General features: G+C 28.5%; 1 protein-coding gene across 21 annotated transcripts in view; it reads left to right on the top strand.

Moving 5' to 3' along the window:
• The window catches only part of LOC145277872 (uncharacterized), a 623,323-nt gene that overhangs the window by 553,799 nt on the left and 48,171 nt on the right, over positions 1 to 21,353 (top strand). For 13 of the 21 annotated variants that reach the window (XM_080129852.1, XM_080129853.1, XM_080129843.1 and 10 more), the window contains 3 exons: positions 2,133 to 2,216; positions 13,589 to 13,738; positions 18,072 to 18,174. In XM_080129852.1, the coding sequence (XP_079985978.1) occupies positions 2,133 to 2,216; positions 13,589 to 13,738; positions 18,072 to 18,174 (337 nt within the window). The remainder of the gene's footprint in view (positions 1 to 2,132; positions 2,217 to 13,588; positions 13,739 to 18,071; positions 18,175 to 21,353) is intronic. The other 8 variants (XM_080129859.1, XM_080129845.1, XM_080129844.1 and 5 more) reach the window with 1 other exon arrangement.

Below are 21,353 nucleotides of genomic sequence, written 5' to 3'. Positions count from 1 at the left end.
TAGTATCACCTTGTTTTTTTTTTATATTAAGCCATATAATATTGTATATCTTCACTACTATGTCATATTTTACTGCAATGCCTTAGATGTGATATTATCTTTTATTTAAAACTTTATTAGATGATATATATTTCAAATTGAAATATATTTCGTTTACAATATCATTTGGTTGATTTTTGGAATATAGTTTGCATCAATTTTTGGCTCTGGTTTGAATTCTTTTTTTTTTTTCTATTATTATTAGGCATTTTAGAACATTATATTGTTTTGTATAGAATTCAATTTGTTAGAATGATCATTGTAGAACTGATACTGACACTTATATATTACATATTGATGCTCAGTCTGAGACCTGCTCTACCAGCATTCCAAACATTTCTCAAAAGAAAAATGTCTTCTCTTCAAATGTCATGTGTTATGTACTGCATAAATATTGCTAACTATTTAGTTAGCAATATTTATGCAGTACATAACACAATATCACATTTGGCATTTTGGCAAAAAAAAAATAAAAAATGTCTGATATAGATGGTCGGCATCAGCCAATGAAAATCGTTCCAGCAATTCCACTCTTCATATTTTAGGCCTCTACCAGAATAAATCTGGTTATTTTCAGAGTATAACAATCTGATAGACCTGAATCTCAGCTTAACATATTTTATGATATTTCCTTTTTCCATGAATTGGCTCTTTGGAATCAAATCCATGTAGATGTTTCTACTGTTTCAGTAATGCCTTTCATTGCCTTAACTTTGCAACTCACACTATTTTAATTTTTGTTAGTTTTACATATGAACTGCCTCATTGTAACTGTAATATTTTGCAAATAAGTATCAGAAGATTTGGAAATTACATTAGTTTACCAAGAAATTGAGACAACATAAAAGTAGGTGTTTTTACCTAATTTTTGGGCTGCTAGTTTCACATAGGACATTCATTTTCTTTTAATTGTAAGATATATATGACTAATATTATTAAACAAGCTATTACTCAGTCCATGGAGCTCAATATCAATAAAAACTATCACAAAATGGAAAATGACTCTTACACGATACCAACCTGTGGCTCAGAAGAGGTACTGCCTAACATGGGCATCAGGAAACAAGTTCTTTGTACAATTTTAGTTTTTTCTGAAGCTATGGTTTGTTAGTCAAGTGATCCAAAACAATGTCCATGCTAGACGAGATCCCTCTTCTGAGCCACAGGTTTAAATTCTGTATGAATCTCATTTTCCAATTTGTGGAATATTTTGTTTATATCCAGCCCTATCACTTGTTTAGTAATATTATCCACACAAACAATAGCATCAACTAAAAGTTTAATATAAAACACACTCTCGGAAATAAAATTATCAATATTAAAAATACACACACAAACATATACACATGCAAATCTAGCATCTTAAAATAATTTTATCTGTTGTAAAATACAAATAATGAGATCTAGTTCTATCAGTGATAGTTTTTTTTTTCAGTAATATGCAATTTTAATATTGTATGTAATAAACATTGTTTTCTGAAAATATGCATTATGATAAAAACAGGATTGACATGATAGAGCAAAACTTTGAAAATTCATCACATCAAAATTAATTTAAAAAAAAATCTTTTTACATGTTTGTCTCTGAGCAAGATGTTTTTTTTTATTTTTGTTGTTTAAAACAATGTTATTAGGCCAGTTATAACATCAGTGTTCACTTACATATAATAGCAAACCGAACCCTCTCTAAAAATGAAAAGCAAAAAACTTTTAAAGCTCTGTTTGAAAAATAGTTAAAAAATATCTTATCAATGACATATTTTTTTTACTGTTCCCCTTTTCCCAAGTTCAAATCAAAGCCAAAAATCAATGCAAGTTTCTCTTATTTTGAAATTATATGAAAAATTTTTATTTGAAATTTGACTACGAAGAAATATGTAAAACTATTGTAAAACCATCATGAGATTTGTGTGTTTACGTGCAATCACTGCAATGCATGCAATTGAAACATGCATTCAGATCGTTTTGTCATTACTTCATTCATCTCCATTCCAAAATTGTTTTTACCTTTTTTTTCCCCCCACCCACGATCGCATTATGTCATGGAGAATTCAGGGTATGATATGTGCATATTATATTGTATTTTTCCTTAGCGTCTGGGCCTGTGAAGCGAGGTAGCACTTGGAACGAAGGAGCATCAGGCTCGACAGCTACACCCAATCCATCTTCTGACACAGGCATGTTGATATTATTCTTGCAGCATGGTTTATGGTGTGCCCCTTGATAAATTACAAATACACACACACACGCATACATGTATCAACATCTTTCTTGTAGTGTTGTTAGGAAAATATAGACAGCAAAACACAAATAGAGAAAATAACCTCTGAGAAATTAACTGTGATTCTGTATGATATGAGGATTTTACTTTGTTAAAAAGAAAGCAAGAAAACTTAAATTTGTATGAAGTAGCATGATACGAATTTCGCCCAGAGTGATTTTGTTGAAAATAAGTTAGACAAATTGTCCTAAATGCTTCAACTTAACAAAACTAAACCGATTAATGTTAAACATTTAATAATTCTTCTGAATTTTACTACCAGACCCTATGGAAATTCCACAATTGCTTACTTACACTCTCCATTAATTCTCACCTTAAAAATACTTGTCAGCTACATTTTTTTAAAACCTTCTTATTGCAACAATTTAAATCTTTAATATACAAGATGATTGGAAAGTAACTCCCTATACTTGAAATTTATTACTGAAATATAATTCTTACAAGAAATCAATAGGGAAAGTTGTAAGATTACACCTTTTTTTCTTTCAGTTCTCGCATTCCATGAGCGATATTTTTAACGATTGAGAAAATATTGTTTTCTGGGTCAGTTGTTGATTTGAATTGTTTATATATGAAGATTTTAAATCCCCTCATAGTATTCATCATCATTCATCTGTCAATCTATTCATTTTGTTAACCTTAATCTTCAACTGAATTTTTAGCTTTGATAAGTGTTGATTTATTAGTAAAAAAGAAAAAAAAAATCCTTGTGAAATCAGTTGATGCATTTCCAAGCATTTTGAAAAGTTAGTGTTGAATGCTGGCACCTATATTGAATCCTATATTAAAGCCACATATTATACACTTTCTTATTATAATCATTTTTTGTAAGAATTACATTTCAATTATAAGTTACAAGCATTCAATAGGAGATTATTATTTTCCAATCACATTGTAAATAGTTTCATTCTTGTTATAAAAATAAGTATTGGCTAAATATCTTTTAAAATTGATGTCATATTTAAGTTGACAATGACATCTTATTCAATTTTGGAACAATTTAGTTTGAAATTAGTAAAATCTAAACCATATATTTCTCAATTACGTGTTTCCATTTCTTCATATGGCTGCAGAAGGTGATAACATTTGTTATACAGATATTCATGTTATCTTACTAGCTGAAGTATCCATTGTTTATAAAATCTTAAATTTTGTACATGAAATTCAACTTGAAAAATGTTATTACTTATAAAAACAAACATTTCACTTTTAAAAAGGTAAACGGGCACTTCTACACTATCAGAATGAAATTTCGGAAATCGTAAAACTGAATTTTACATGAAAACACTTGTATCTACGTATTCCTCGTATTTTTAAGATGATTATATCCAAAAATCATGGAAATCAATAAGGTAGAAAATCATTTATTAAAGAAAATAGAATTTCAAGAAAACAATCGTATTTGCTTATGTAAGACATAGGAGAGTTCAAAAGGGAGATAATTTTCCATTTCAATGTATTTTATTAAAAAAGATGGCTGCATTTTTCACCTGCTAACACAGTTGTGTTTTTAATAATTCAGTCAGATTTCAACTGCATAATTTGGAAGCTAACATTGTAATTTATTAGAATTGACTAAAAAAAAAAAATCAGTTGAAACCATTGTTTTTATCTGAAAACTCCATTTATCAAATACAACATTTTGTTCTAATAGTGTAGAAGCGCCGGTAAATGTTTTATTAGAATAAAAACAATTAAAACCCTTTCATCAATCAATAAATAGCATTTATCCATAATAAAAATTGTTGTTGAATTAAAACAAATTAAGTATATCGGTAGCATGCCAATAAAAACAAAATACTTTTCTTTTACTTACCTTTACAAGGCAACTTGGATCATGTGTAGTTAATTATATATATATATATATATATATATATATATACTCTTAGATTTTTTGGGTGCTTATTTAGAATTACACTTGATTAAAAAAACTAAAATATAGAAAATCTTGTCACAGAATGAATGTCATATTCCAAAAATCATGTAAATTCATTAAGTAATCTTTTAATGAAGAAAATCAAATTTTTTATTTTTAGTGATTAAAAAATTTTAATTTTGTATACAAACAGAATCTCTGTAGTAGAATTGTCACTCTTGAATTTTGTCAAATTTAAAACAAGATAGTTGCTCCCATCCTCATCCTCCTCCTTTCCTCATAAAATTAATTACTTGATCAATTTACATAATTTTTGGAATATCAAAGATTTTTCTGTACTTTTGCTTTTTAATCATTAATTTATTAAGTGTAATCCGTAATAAGGACCATTGTTTTTTTTCACTATCAAATTGAACCGTAAAGTTAAATTAAGTTTTAATATGAAAAACAAATTGTTTTTGTATTAAAAAAAAAACAAAACAATTATGTCCCTTTTTCCTGATTAGAACTAGTCAAGTTCAGCATTTATTAGAAATACCATAAATGTGGATATTTTTTCCTGCTATAAACAATTTCCTAAATAAAGTGAATTATAATTGCTATTAGTTTTAGGTCTGCATTATATAGGAAAAGCATGAAAATCAGATGAACAGACCGACAGACAATTTTTGTTTTTGTTTATAATGCTGTGTTTATGCAGCAAAGAAATAACAACAGTTCTCAATTACATGTTTGAGAGCATATAATATAGGTGTGTACATGCTAGTATTATGTTTTTTCTAAACAGTTTACTTCTTGTAAATAAATAAAAAAGAAAATACTCAAGCTGAGATTAAAACCAAAACCTAAAGACAGTGAGTCAAGTATAACTATTAGGTCAGTTTTACACTATCGTTAAAATGTTTTCAAACATGCTCATTTTTAACATAATGAATCTGTCATGTGAACCATTCACGCATGTGCATTCGCAAACAGATTAAAATATGATGACCCCCACATACTAATTTATCACTTTTGACCTGTTAGCAGCCCATTTTTCTGAATTAAAATGTTTTTCATATGTCTGAATATTCTATACCAAATTTCAAGTTTGTAGATCAAAAATCCATTGAGTATATAGGTTGAGATACACAAGATATACTAGTACATATATATATATATATGATCCTTTGAGAAATGAAAAACGAAAACAAATAGATAGTGTTTGTTAATTTCATGATTGCATATTTTAGAAACATTCAAAACTATTGTTAGTTTTTATATTTTTGCCCTTTTGGGGATTGAGATAATTTTTAGATTACCTTGATTCTACTTAAACGATTCAAAATGTAAAATCAATCTGTTTCAAAAGTGTACATTTATTTTAACAAAAATATAAAGGTTAGCATTTAGTACATTCATTTATTCAGTTACTAAACTCGTGAATTTTTTTCATTTTGTTAATTTTTTAATAGATTGAGCTTTTAACAATGTTTTGCATCATATTCCACCATACAAAAGAAATTTTAACAAAAGTGAAAGAGTTTTGTTCATAGAATGTTTATTTTTTAATCCCTTCATATGTATTGTTAGGTACATTTCCCCTAAAATTAGAATATTAGTTTTGAAATTGGGAATAGTAAAAATACCCCATTTAATTAAATATTTTAGTGAAATATTTATACAACATTGAGATTTTAATGGATAATACAATATATACAAAACTATTCAAAGGATCTATTTTAAAAATAGCCAAGTGATTTCAGGACAAATATTGGATAGTAGAATTATACAACGTATATCGGCAAATATTTAGCAGAGGAGAGGAAACTGTTGCTAATATTTAGCAGAGGAGAGGAAACTGTTGCCTCTAACTACTAAATTTTAAACTGATCAACAGATATGGCTATAACTATAGGCCGGCACTCATTATACAACCTACACTGTATACAAACTTTTGGCAACAATTGTCTTAAAGTTTAAGATTTCCCAATCTTTTTTTTTTTTTTTTTTTTCCCCCCTCTTCAATCTCGCCGTTTTCAAGGTTCATTGCATCAAAAATGTTCAGCTGGTTGACAAGGAATTTATCTTCATGTTGAAGTTATTCAACTAGAGGGCTGGTTGGTTTTCTTCAGTGGAAGTTATTAACATCACTGATATTTCTGTAATTATTCTGGCATATTTCTTTGAAAAGTTGTCAGCTTAAAATAGTTATTTATGAATACATTTGTTGTTGTTTTTTTACTTTAAAAACATTTGCCATGTCCATGTATAAAGGCAATTTTAATTATTTTATATTAATAATTTACTATTAAAACATGAAATTTTACACATAGAAATAAAAATTTGTCTGACATTAAATTTGCTATATATTGTAATCTTATGTATAAAGTAAACACAATTTTGCTCTATTTTGGTGACATTTAATAGCTTTGATAACAAAAGAATCTGTATCAGATACGGAGAAAAATTGATCATGTTCTTAAAAACACAAATTTTATTTTCAATCAATTTTTATATTTAATCCTGTTCAGTATATTTTTTTGAAGTTATATCTAAATGAAGACAACAGTTTTTACTCCCTTAATTGCATGTACTTCCACTCTACTCATGAACAGCAGGAAACAATTTAATAAGATACTGTTTTTAATATTCACTGGTAGTAGTAAAACATTTTCGAAACTTAGGTCTACTTTATACATTATTCTTAGTTATATAAGTGTATATCTTTTTTCTTTCCAATTAACTATCATCAAAGTCATGTTTTGATTTGTTTATATATAATCTCTTAATGACAATAACTTATAACAATTTCATCCTTGCAATACAAAATAAACATGATTGGTTGATAATGGAACTAAGGAAGAGTTTCTAAAATTGAGAGAAAGTGATGGATTTTTAAAGAAATGTGTTTACACACATTTCTTAACTCTGTTATTTATCAGTTAACTTTTATAGTACTAACTATTTGAGTCTATTCGTAATTGAATTATTATTATTATTATTATTATTATTATTATTATTATTATTATTATTGTTAAAAAAAAACAATGTTTTAGCATAACTATTTCCAGATTGTCTTGGCTTTAATAAAAATGAAATTTGTTTTAAATTGATGGATAGGAAAATAATTGAATAATTAAAGATAATTTTGTTACTCTCTTCAACTTAAAAAGTAATTATAAAAAAAAAAGACAAAATATTTACATAGCCCACAACTTCAGAATTATATAATGAATTTAACAAGACATTGACTGAAATGAAATTAACACTAAAGATTGATTTGCTCACAACTTTTGACATCTTTCAAACATTATTATGCACGTGTTGAATTGAAATTTGTCATTTTTTTATCAATTAAGGTTTTTGTAGAATTAGTTTTTTTCTTTTCTTTATTTTAGTTCATAATAATAAAGACTCCTTTTTGATTTTTTGAAGTTACATTTATATTCAAGAGTTTTTTTATGACTTGGTGTCCCATTTTTTAAGCCTAGAATTTACTTCCATTTCTTCCCCCACTTCTCAAACCTTGAGTAAGTGAAGAATACTTTTCTTAAGTTAACCATCTCAGAGTATGTTATGTTATTTAATTTGATTCTTCGTGATTAGGGAATTATTTCAACTAATCAGAATACTAGAATCCTATGTGTAAGATTATCTTTACATATTGAACATGAAAGTATCAGCAACTCGAATATTTCTGTATTTTCTCGCATGTCAAAAATAAAAAAAAATCAGAATTTGAAATTAGGATATTTTTACTGTTATGCATCACTGTGAAAATTTTAAAAAAATAAATATATTTTACAATTTTGAATTAATAAAGAATAAACCTTGAAGACTTAATTCTGACAGTTTACAATTCTTTAGAAATGTGATTATTATCCAAGAATATGTAACAGAAACGTTGCTGTATAAAATTATTTTCCTGAAATATTCTTGTAAATAAAAATTTTAGCTGTTTTGACATTTTCTTGTCTTCATTCACCTATTTACATGTCTCTATATCTATTCATTCTTATAAGCAAAAATATTTTGTTTTTCTGTTGTCACTTCTGTTAGACTTTATTCTCTGACATTAGATTATTAAATGATTTGTCTTTTCGATCGTCATTGTATTTCATACATTTTACTTTCACTGTATTAAAATCGATCAATTCACCTTCAACTCATTCTTGCATCATTCTTTAGTACATATATTTTTAATTATACCTTTTTTAATGTCTTTGTGTTGTCATCGATATTGTCTTTTTTATTTTTTCATTGTTTCATATCAATCTTTTCTTGTGTGTTCCTCATTCATCATTTGTCATTGTATTTGTATATTCGTTTTCTTTTTCCGTTATCTACAGCGTGTTTTCGTTTTCATTCAATTCTCATTGAAGAATATCATTTCATTTTTCTCATTGATTTTGTTTCAGTTGATCATCTGTTATTTGCGTTAGAATTAAAATATTACCACAATCATCCAAAAACTAATTCAAATCTCACCGGCAAGCTCTATATTAGGTTTTCATTAGTTAAAGCAAAAATTAACTATTTATAAACGTTTAGTGTATTAAATCTCAACTGTGCAATTACCGTGGATTAACAGAAAACAATAAAGAAATGATCCAACAGTATTAAATACAGAAAAGAAGCTTTATTTACTAAAGAGAATTTACAAGGTGAAAAGAGTCATTTAGCAATCACTAGTTTAAGTTAACGAGTTTATACCCTAATTCTTTTTATAGGAAAAACAGATTCCATTCTCCTTATTAAACTAGTATTTGACATAAACTAATAAAGATCTCATGAACTGATATATAAACAAGTGTAAATTAATATTTGTCAGTCAATACAAATTAGTTCTAAGTATGCCAGTTTTGGATAAATGAAGTTAAATTTTTTTTCAGTTAGATCGCCACAAAAAATGTCCTTTTTTTTTTGTATAAATAGTCCAGTTTATTATGGGTGCTCCAATAATTATAAACTATAAAATTTGTTCAAATTCCATCAAATGACATAGAATAATCAATAAATGGTATCACAAAATAAGATGTTTAAATCTGCTGGTACTACATGTAACAGGTGCAATTAACCTTATCTGCAGCACCTGTCAAAATTTGACTCCCGAAGAAACAGAAGTTATTGTAAGTGTCAAAAAGGTCAATAAATTCATATATAGATATATATATAACATCATTCCAGTGAGAGAACTGACATAATTATAAATCAGTGTATATTCACCATATGGAAAGTCTTCAGGCCGTTGTAAACAATTTTACAAAAAAGGCAGGGATCTCATCATATGCAAGAATGGCAGCATACAATGCACATGTCCAAACTGGTATGACGGTAAGACATGATTGGCAAGAAAATGTCAAAATGACATGATCCTCACTGCAACATATTAGATGTTGTAAATTGCCAATCTTACTGTACAATCTTGTATGAGAAATTGTGTAATATCTCAAGTGGCCGCATTCATCATCAGTCATCTGAAATGCTCACAGGTTTATCCCACGTTAAAACTGTGCATTCTGTTATTTAAGATATGGATTTGATGTTTCTTTGTTAATCTAATTTCTCAGGATTTGGGAAATTACAGAATATTGAAAATGAGAAAATAATCAAAAAACAAATTAATAAATTATGGAATTAACAAAAAAAAAAAAAAAAAAATGAAATATTAAATTTTAACATAATCTGCAAAAAAATGGGTTGAGAAAACAGCCAACCCTCATAATCTTACAAGCGAGAAGTTATTGTCTATTTGTTGTTTATACAATTTTCTACTACTCTCATTTTGATTTGTCAATTCAAACTGTTTTAAATTCCTTCAAGGTTTACCAATATTTTGTGGATTACCTATCTCCATTAAAACTAATTTCCTTGAATCTTCTGAAGACATCCATTTCACATTACTGAACTAATTCTATCTTTTACTTTGGATTTTTCCATTAAAAAAATTTATTTTTGTAATCATAGATAGGTCAGTTTGTTTCAGACAGGCTATGGAATTGAAATGTTTCAGATTCACGCAGAACAGATTGGATACAGATAAAAAACACTTGTCCTCTGAGCTTGATGGTGCTATCATCTCATAATTAAATGTTAAAAAAAAAAAAATTGTTTTAATTTAAATACATTTGAAGTTTTAAAAGTTTATAAATATTGGAATACCCTTGCCAAAAATTGAGTTACTTAAAAACTAATATAAAAAACTCATGGTGGTCTGATTGCAAAGAATGCTTACCTCAAATTCATTTTAAGTTGTGTCATTTAAGAATAGGAAATAAAAATAATTTTTTTAATTAGTCTATTCACTGGAATAAACTGATGTGAGTTTCAGTTTGTCATCTGACATGTAGTCTACCGTAATTATCTCTTTACTTATGTCACATATTTCTGCAGTCAGACTCAAACTAATACAATGTTTATCCGGATGATAATACTGATGTATTTGAGGATATTTTTACTTTCTTCCTGCCAAGTTTTCCTTGTGTATGTGAATGCATACTAAATATTTTAATATTTTTCCTAACAGACTCTTCTGAGTTTTTCAACCAACCTGCCTAAACCTATTTTCTCATCTTGGCACTGTTTTGAAAAAAAAAAAAAAAAAAGTGTGTATGTGCATATAATTGTTTTTACTTAACATTATTTTCCTATTTTAATGATAAAAAAATCTATATGATACTTATTTTCTTGCTTATTTAAAATATATGTATTTTTCCACTGATGTTTTTTTTTTTATTTCTCTTCTACAGAAACATTTATATAAGCTTAATTTTTTAAAATTGATACTTATTAAAATCATAAGGCTTATCTTATGAATTATTTAGAGGTGCCTAAAGAAACATTATATAAAGGATTATCAGTTAATTATTGTTTAGTCTTTTTAAAAACAATTCTTCAATCAACGAAGAGATGCCCAAATTTTATTACTGTCTTCCCATTTTTTTCTGCTTGTGATTATTGCTTAACTATCATTCTTCTTAAAAAGAAAAAAAAAATACTGTACTGCTGAATGTTGGGATGCATGTTCTTTCCAAATCGTGAAATGCTTTCTTTGGTATTTCTCAAAGCTTTAATGGTTTTAAATTAATGACTTTTATTTACTGAAGCTTTAATGGTTTTAAATTAATGGCCTTCTTTTCCCCAAGCTTTAATGGTTTTAAATTAATGAACTCTCCTATTTGTCTCCCTTGCTGCTGGCTATTTGGTCTTTGAATCCTGCAACAACTTATGCCTGTTTGTTTGATGAAAATTTTCAGATCTGCCTTTTTTTTTTTTCCTTTCTGCTTTCCTCGCTTTGATGTTATTGAATTTGTTATATTAAACAGTATTTTGATTTTACTGAATGTTTTTTTTGTTCTTGAATTTGTAACAGAAAACCACATTTTGATTTTATTGATTTATGGACACGTGACTTTTTCCTTCCATCAAAATAACTTTTTAAAAATGCAATATATTTTATTCTCTCCTCACACTGGCAATCTATTGGCAAGATTAAAAACAAAATAAATCTTCATTGCAATTATTTTTTTTTTTTCTAATAGCGTAATCTATTTATGAAACAGATAAAGTTAAAAATGGTGCTAGTGTAGAAAATTGTAATGATTAAGTGCATGAATGGTAAAAAGTAATTGTAAAAAAGAAATTTACAAGGTCCAGTTTGGGGTTTGTCTGATGAAATATTTAATCTGTATATTCTTATTATATAATCTGTAAAATTCTAGGTAATAATATATACAAAATATAAATTTTTAGATCTAGAAGCTTTGTTGAAAATCATAAGATTTATTCCTTTACATTTGAATGGATAAGAAAGGTGTCTGAATTTCATAAACGATTTCATAAATATTCAATATATTCAACCTAAGTGGAACAAATTGGTGATCCACTTCCCTCACAAACGTGTTAGATAAGTTTCCAGTGCAAGTGTTTGAATGAAAATTAGATATAGACCATTAACTTCTTATAGCTTCATAAAAAAAATATAAATGCGAACTAAAGGTTAAAGTGACATAGTGGCTATTTTAACAGCACATTGTTTTCAGCATTTGCTGATCACATTTCCTTCAACCAAATCCCCCCCCCCCCCCAAAAAAAAAAGGCTATGGTGTTGCTTCTTGGCAATGACATGAAACAAAACTGGGAGGGGTACAAAATGTTATCATGGCTATATACAAACCAAATTTATTTTTCACCTATGTATTCTATGGGAGGAGCCACTCAATCCATTCTGGAATGTTGCTTCAAAGTCAAAATTTATTTTTGAACATAAATTTAAAAAAATCAAAAGACTGAAAGGCTGGTTTGAAATTGGTTAGCAAATCCTTTCAGTTATTTTTTATTTTGTCATGTTCAACTGTATAATTAGCTATATATATATATATATATATATATATATATATATATATGTGTGTGTGTGTGTGTGTGTGTTTTGTTTTGATTAATAGTTGAAATGGGTTTATTGATTAAAGTTGATAAAAGACATAATGAATAAATAATTAAATTTTAATTTAATTGTTTTATAAAATATGATTAATCCTATCAAGTTTATAAAAAGATAAAGTTTATGAATGATTCTTTTTTTTAATTTATAAAAGGGAATTTATATATAAAAAAATATACTAAAAGGCTATTCATAAAATTATCTAAATTTATAATGACAGTTATCTTAATTTCTCAATTTTAAATAAATTTGTATCTTTATAACTTAGTATCTTATTTTACAAAAGCATCTTACATTTTCCTGCTGAATATTTTATAAATTGTTAATGATTAAAAAAAAAAAAATACAGAACCAACATTTTCCATAATATTATCTTATAATTTAATGATTGGGGTGTTTTTTGATTGAAGTATCACTATTTTTCTTGCCAGTATTTCCATTTACTAACAATACACTATTTCAATTATTAAGCAGGCATTTACTTTATTGCTTTCATTATCAGTTAACAAATTTCTTGCCTGGCACTCTAAAATAGAGGTTGTGTTAATCATATGAATTTGTTATAATCATATCTTTTCATTTTCATAAAATACTTTTACTATGAAAATATCAATATTATGGATATCTTTTTTATATAAGTTCAATATATTTTAATGCAATTTAAATTAAGTTTTATTAATGCCATAATTGTAGATTATTTTACTGTAATTTCATATATTTCATAAATATAATTGTTTTGAAAACATTCTAAAAATATCTCTTTATTATCTACAGCAATTGTAATTATCTTTCATTCTGTTTTTTCTTTTGTTTTTATAAATCCAACATTTATATTTTTATTGCAACCATTTAACCAGGTTTATGAATATATTTTTTTTCCTTTTCAGTATTTCTTGTTTCTTTTAGAACCTGTTTGTCTGCATCATGTCCTTAATTTTATACTTATCTTTTTTTTTGTTTTTCTTTTCAGTCCTTCGCAAACACAGCAAACTGATCAGCTTCCTTCAACGTTTCTTCTTCACTCGGCCAGCCCGCAACCAGCTGAAACGTTCTGGCATTGTGAAAGAGCGAGTGTTTGGTTGTGATCTTGGCGAACACCTTCTCAACTCAGGCCATGATGGTAAGAAAATTGCAATCTATCATTTTTATAAGTAGTTGTTTCTGAATATCAGACTTTCGTAGTTAATCTCTATATTGATAACACTGTGATTGCTTTCCGTACATCTGTGTGTATGGTTGTCCTGATGATGTAATTTACACATTTTTATTTATTATTAAGTTAATATTTATTGAAATAAAAAGCACAATAGCGTAAAATAAAATATTTTTAAAATCCTATTTTAATAAATATGAAATTAAATCCACCAGAATGTATTAAGGTTTCTAATGATGAGTAAAATTATGGTCGTAATTTCTGAATATGATATTCCATTTCCAACACAATATGACTTTGTCACACCAGTCTAATACGAGGGGTGTGCAATAAGTAATGCCCCTGACCCACTTCCCATAGCAGTAGAGCAACAAAACTTGGCACAGTTATTAGTCTTTCTCTACATAGGAACCACCCAGAGTTATGCATTTCTCCCATCGTTTGATGCAGCTCTGGAGACTGTTTTTGTAGAACACCCCAGGTTGGTCCTCCAACCACGACGTAACTTTAGAAATCAAGGCTGCATCATCTGGGAAATGCTTTCCTTTCAAAAACAACTTCATGGCTGGGAAGATGTGAAAGTCAGGCTACAAGGTCAGGAAAGTAGGGAGGATGGGGAAGAATTTCATAACCACACGCCTGTGCTTCTGATCTGGCGACATGCGAGTTGTAGACCAGAGCGTTGTCTTGCAGGAGGAGAGTACCTTTGCTGGTCTTGCCCCGCCTCTTGATTTTGATAGCTTCCCTTAATTTACTCAAAAGTGAAGCATAATAGGCTCCTGTAATTGTGGTACCCTTTGCCAGGAAATCTGTCATCACTACTCCGTCCTGGTCCCAGAAGACTGTGAGCATGACCTTGCCAGTGGAGAGCTGCACCCTTGCCTTCTTTGGAGGTGGTAAGTCCAAGTGCTTCCACTGCATTGACTTGGCTTTCGTCTCTGGATCATAGTGATGGACCCAGGTTTCATCCTTTGTAATCAGTCTTTTGAAAAACTTTGACTCATCTTTTTGGCACATCTCCAAATTCATCCTCAAGCACTCGACGCGTTCTCGCTTCTGGAATGGTGTGAGCAACCTGAGAATCCATCTGGCAGACACCTTATGCATATGCAAATGGTCATGAATGATAGTTTTCACAGACCCTGTACTAATCTTGACATCTTGGGCTATTTGACGAATAGTAATGGGCCGATCTTCCAAAATGGCAGCCTCAACTTGCCGGACAGATGCCTCATCAATGGCAGAAGGGGAGGGGGCAGGAGGGGGGCAGATCTGAGAGCTGTTTCCACAGACTTCCGGCCATGTTTGAATTCATGATGCCAGCGTTTTACAAGGTCATATGATGGGGCATTATCACCATAAGTTTCTTTCATTTCATCAAAAATCTCCTGTGGTGTGCGTCCTTTCAAATACAAAAACCGGATCACTGCTCGACATTCAACAGGCTCCATTTCACACCTGACTCTGTTCAAACATCTGTAAAACAGAAACCACAATTAGTTCAGAGCTGTAATTTGCCACATACCCCGTAGAGATATAAATCATTGCACATGCAAAATTTCAGCTAGATCAGACAACTGGAAGTGGGTCAGGGGCATTACTTATTGCACGCCCTTTGTAATGCTAAACTAATTGTTGCCAAATTCCCCACTCAGATTACACTTTTATAAATCTGACTTATATCACAGTAGCCTCTTTAGAGGCCTGGTGCTACCAGATCAGGATGTCTAAAGATATTGGCTTCCTGAGACAAAATGCACCTAACACTGATGCTTTTTGTTTTTCTACTTCCTTTTGCAAAGCTTAATTATGTTCTGCAAAAACAACTCTCCTTTTCCTTTTTTCCATTTCTCTTTCTATCTCCCCCACTTCCTGACTGGTTTCCTAATACATTTTAAATACATTTTAAGTTTGATACAAACATTAATACTGTAACCCTTTTCCCTCTCCCATTGCATAACTCATTCATGTTCTGCAGGGCAGGGAACAAAAATGATAAAATCCACTATAAAACAATGAAACCAAACACTACATACTGCTGATTAAGATACAAAGACCTTGAAGAATAAAAAAAACTTCAAAATAACTGAATGCAACATGAATACTATTTCCAAAATAATTGGATTCGGCATTAAATAACCTGAAAAGGGTTTATATGCCATAAAACAAAACAACCAAACCTTTAGAATCAGTATGTTTGTTTCAGGTGAACAAAAATAAAAAAAAATGTTTGCATATATGTATATTTCATGACATTTTAATATACTTTCACTGTTCTATCTTAGTCTTTTTTCACTTCTGCTTTCACTTTGTTCCTTCTGCAGATGGCTTCTCACACTCATTGTTTTTCTCTCTTTTTCTATCAAATGTTTTTATGGATATATTAGTATTCTTATTTTAATTTCTGTACTTGTACCCTCATTGTCATTGTTGGTTTAGTATTACTAGACTGGCCTCATGTTTATGAGAGATGATGAAAAATTCTTACTTGGGCCATACATAAATATAAACAGCTTATTTTCATAAATGCTTGTCGAGGTATTTTCCTATGATAAAAATCTTTTGCATTTAAAAATATTTACCGAAGATGAAAATGAATCATTTGAATATCAATACCAGCATAAACTATTGAATCAATGAGCTGTTACTGTTATTAATTCCAACTTCTATTCATGGTTAACATATAAGAAAGTGTTTTTTCATTTAAAAAAAAAAAAAAAAAAAAAAAAAAGGACCACAACCAATTAGAAATCTTAGCTTTTAAATGTTTGTACCATTTTATATATTATAACGGATCCCATAATTGCTGTGAAACATGGTGGTAAAGATTTGTTCAATTTTAATTATTTGCAAAATTTAACATGTGTATTCTGAATTATTTTGGCAAGCAATCATTATTTAGCAATGTTTAATTATAAAAACTAAAATAACAAATAGATTAAATCTTACCTTCCTCATCAAAATAAGCAACTAAATAAAATACTCTAAATAGATAACAACTAAACACATCCTAATGACAGTTGGAGATCAAAAGTACTCAAGATCCATGCAACAACCTTGCATCCTTACTATAGCAACTACCCTCTGATACTTGGAAGATTGCATAATTATGCAAATAATTTTTTAAATATGAAAGGAAAGAATACACGTTTTGAATCAAACTTGCTTGGAGATATATATATATATATATATATATATATATATATATATGTATGAGTGTATTAGTTTCCTAGATGTTAATCCAGTGAAACTTTGGTTTTTATAAAAAAGTGTTTAATGACAACTAGGGCAATATTATCGTATAAATATAGGCCTGATGATGTTGCACTTTGAAATAAATCACAACTTATGCATGTATGTAGCCAATGTTTGTATAAAGGAATTTATGCTATATATACATATTTGTGTGTGTGTGTGTGTGTGTGTGTGTGTGTGTATTATACAAACAAATGTTTCAAGCGGAAATTGAAACCAGTTTTGTTAAGTCAGAAACGTTTTTAAAATGTCTGAATAGAAAGGAAATAATGTTTGTTTAGGAACACTTTTTAAATAGAAAACAGTAAAATGACAATTTTTATCATGGTTAGAAAGGACAATAAATTAGACAGCTTTATTGTATAGTATATACAATATTGGATTCATCACAGGACGACTACTTCCATCAAGTGATGAATGTAGTCGATTAACCCTATATCATAAAAAAAATTATAGAACTAGTTAAAAATCATTATCATTATTAATGGTAAATTATTAAACCTCTCAAAGGAAGTTCTGCCCTGGAATATTTCTAAAATGATTTTCTCAAAATATTGAGAACCCAAATTATTTATCAACATTCAATAATATTTTTCTGCAAAAACTCTTAATCTAGCAACTGACTTTGTAAACACCTACAAAATTATTAACCATCTCGCTGGAGCATCTTTTTTATCTTCATGTATCTAACATGCATGAACATGCCTACAAATTCAAAAAACAAAAGCAGCCATAAGTTTCAAAAACATTTTTTCATGCTAAGAATTGCTGAATCATGAAATAAACTGCCTGTATCAGTAGTTGACTGCTGAGACATTGTAGTCTTTAAAACACTAAATGTCACAAAATTACACCTGATAACCCCTCCATACACAAGTATATCATGATTTGAGCATTGTTCACTTCCTTGACAATTGAATATTATACACATTATATTTAAAGCTTTTTAAGAAAACAAAACAGTTATTTATTATTATTATTATTTATTATTTATTATTATTATTATCTCATAAATTCATACACTTTAAATTTTTATTTCTTTTAGTTCCGTTGGTTCTGAAGTGTTGTGCTGAAGTGATTGAGAAACATGGTATCGTTGATGGTATCTACCGGCTGTCTGGTATCAATTCAAACATTCAAAAACTCAGGTATTTCTAACACACAATCTGCATAATCATGTTGCAAATATTAACTAGAGTAAATTAGGAATTCTGATTAGATATTTTGTATTATGACTCTTTGACAATGTGCAAATTTTTAACAAGAGGATGGTCTTGAGATAATCGGTAGAAAAAGTGAATGATTGCACAAATAAAGTCAAACTTATACATGTGGTTAATATTTCATCTTTATCAAAAGGTTTCATAAGAGTAGACTTAATGTTTACAAAAAGCTATAAGCAATAGACATGAGAAATTAGGGGTGTAGAAAAATGAAAAGCGTATCAGATAAAGGGAATAGATTGTATTTCAAGATTTTGTTGCATTTATTTCAATTTCTCTTCCGAAAGGATGTAAAGGTGAAAAAATATAAATTAGCAAAAATAAAATTGGAACAAATTGCTTCCTCTTCTCATTTCCAATACTTGTTTTTACAATTTATCTCATACTCTCACACATAAAAATATCTATGCAAACTTGTGAAAAAAAATGCATGGGTAAGTTATTTATTATGCATTTTATGCATCCCCTATTTTTAATCAATAATCACAAAATTATATATAGGTAGTTGAACAAAATGATGAAAATATCTTGAAATTTATTAAAAAAATTATTTTAATGACATACAGCCATATTTGGCAATAATTACAGTTTGAATTCTGTGTGGTATGAACTCATGCAAAATTGTTTTACACAGCTAAAATAATTCCAGTTCTTATAATAATGAATATTGTCGCCTTGCTTTGCTAGAATGCACCATGATCAATAACAGTTTGATCTGGGGACTGCTGGCTAGACGATATTTCAATGAAATGTTCCTCCTCATGCCATTAAATACAGACTCCAGCTCTTGATGCATTATCATTCTGAAATAGTTTCACAACCATAGGATGAAGCTGATCAGATAAAATGCTTAAATAATCATGACTATTGCCATGGAGAAAATCCATCGAGCAAATTTTTCAAACATCTAGCACTCCAGCCCACCTCATGAGGCAGTCTGAGTCAAATGCTTCTTTTGATTATGTATACTTGAAATAAGAAATAAGGTTAAGGAAGGTTTCTCTCCCTATGTTTATCAGATCATATAGATTCAAGCATGGTAGCTATTTATAGATTTTGGGCTAAGGTATTATGGGAAGAAAAATCTGGTTTTAACTGGTTAAATCTTTTTGTTTTCATTTTTTTTTCTTTTGTTATCATTGAAATCATCATTGGTTTGTAGTTGACAATGAAATTTATTAACATGTCTATATTTAAATATAAGTTCTGATCATTTGTTTAGTAGTGTTTTTTTTGTTTGTTTCTTTTGAATATATGCCTATCAGTGCTTTTTTTTGTTTCTTTTGGATATGTGACTATCACTGTTTTTTTTTTTTTGTTTCTTTTGGATATGTGACTATCACTGTTTTTTTTTTTTGTTTCTTTTGGATATGTGACTATCACTGTTTTTTTTTTTTTGTTTCTTTTGGATATGTGACTATCACTGTTTTTTTTTTTTGTTTCTTTTGGATATGTGACTATCACTGTTTTTTTTTTTGTTTCTTTTGGATATGTGACTATCACTGTTTTTTTTTTTGTTTCTTTTGGATATGTGACTATCACTGTTTTTTTTTTTTGTTTCTTTTGGATATGTGACTATCACTGTTTTTTTTTTTTGTTTCTTTTGGATATGTGACTATCACTGTTTTTTTTTCTTTTTTTTTTCTTTTTTCTTTTGAATATGTGCCTATCAGTGCTTTTTTTATTTGTTTCTTTTGAATATGTACCTATCAGTGTTTTTTTTTTGTTTGTTTCTTTTGGATATGTGACTATCACTGTTTTTTTTTTTTTGTTTCTTTTGGATATGTGACTATTACTGCTTTTTTTGTTTGTTTCTTTTGGATATGTGACTATCACTGTTTTTTTTTTTTTTTTTTCTTTTTTTTTTTGTTTCTTTTGGATAGGTGACTATCACTGTTTTTTTTTTTTTGTTTGTTTGTTTTTTTGTTTCTTTTGGATATGTGACTATCACTGTTTTTTTTTTTTTGTTTCTTTTGGATATGTGACTATCACTGTTTTTTCTTCTAATTATAAAATATTTTGATTTGTTATAAAATAGTAATACTTTTCTAATTTTCCAGGTCATATTTGGTGTATCTGAATTTTTAAGATGCCATATCTTCCTGAAAAATGTGCTATTTTTGTATTTTTTAAAATAAGCTTTTTTGAGCACAGCCCCTCTGTTTCCAAGGGCCTTTTGTCACTCTAATGTATACTTTTCTGTGTTTTATTTAGATCTTATAGTGGCTTGGTATACCACTTTTGTTTGTAGATATTTTCTATTTAAAGGACACTTGGATTTTGTTTTACAGTTACATGTGAGGGGTTTTTTTGTGTGTTTTTGTAGTGTCTTATTGTTTTTTGTTTTTTTAATTATTTGCAGCATTTTTTTCTATGCAGCTCTAGCTAAGTTTTAATGTGTTCATTGAATATTTTGTGTGGTTTGTTAGATGTTAGGAAGTATTTATTAGTTTGAGAAATATTTTAATTATGTTAATTATTTTTGTTATATAGCGGTTTAAACCACTTTATATTTATATTTCTACTTTAAATTTTTCATAATGATTGTTTTGGGAAACCCACTGTAAGACTGTTCATGGAAAAATAAACATACATTTTAGAAAATTACAGAAATTTTAACTAATATTTGTTAGCCTTTATTTTCTAAAAACATGATATGAAATATTTTGGAAAAAAAAAAATCAAAATTATTTACCTTCAATTTCCTATTTTTTTTATCTAAGAAAAATGATCTTCATCATTAATCAAACTGACACTAACCTCAAAATGCTTCATAACAAAATCACCAATTGTCACAAATCAAATGAGGAAACCAATAGACACAAATTTTTAACTTTTCATAACAAAATTAATAGCCGTTACACACGAAAATGGCATGAGCACATTTTGATATTCAGGCAAGTGCCACAAGTAGATTGCTGCATGCATGATTGATTGCATTTGTATTGGGTTCCCTATTGCTTGTGGAAAAATATTGGCAACGTTCAAACTCTCTCTTCTTTTTTTTAGCCTATGTTGTTGCTTTATTGTTATTCAATGATATGCGAGGAGGAACAGTTTGGTAATCATCTCATCAGTAAATATTAATGGAATTCACTCGCCAG

This window comes from Euprymna scolopes, chromosome 6 (assembly GCF_053919585.1).
Source record: "Euprymna scolopes isolate OS-2025 chromosome 6, ASM5391958v1, whole genome shotgun sequence".
Classification (NCBI taxonomy): domain Eukaryota; kingdom Metazoa; phylum Mollusca; class Cephalopoda; order Sepiida; family Sepiolidae; genus Euprymna; species Euprymna scolopes.
The sequence above is the reverse complement of the archived record's forward strand: the minus strand, read 5'-3'. Positions and strand labels throughout refer to the sequence as shown.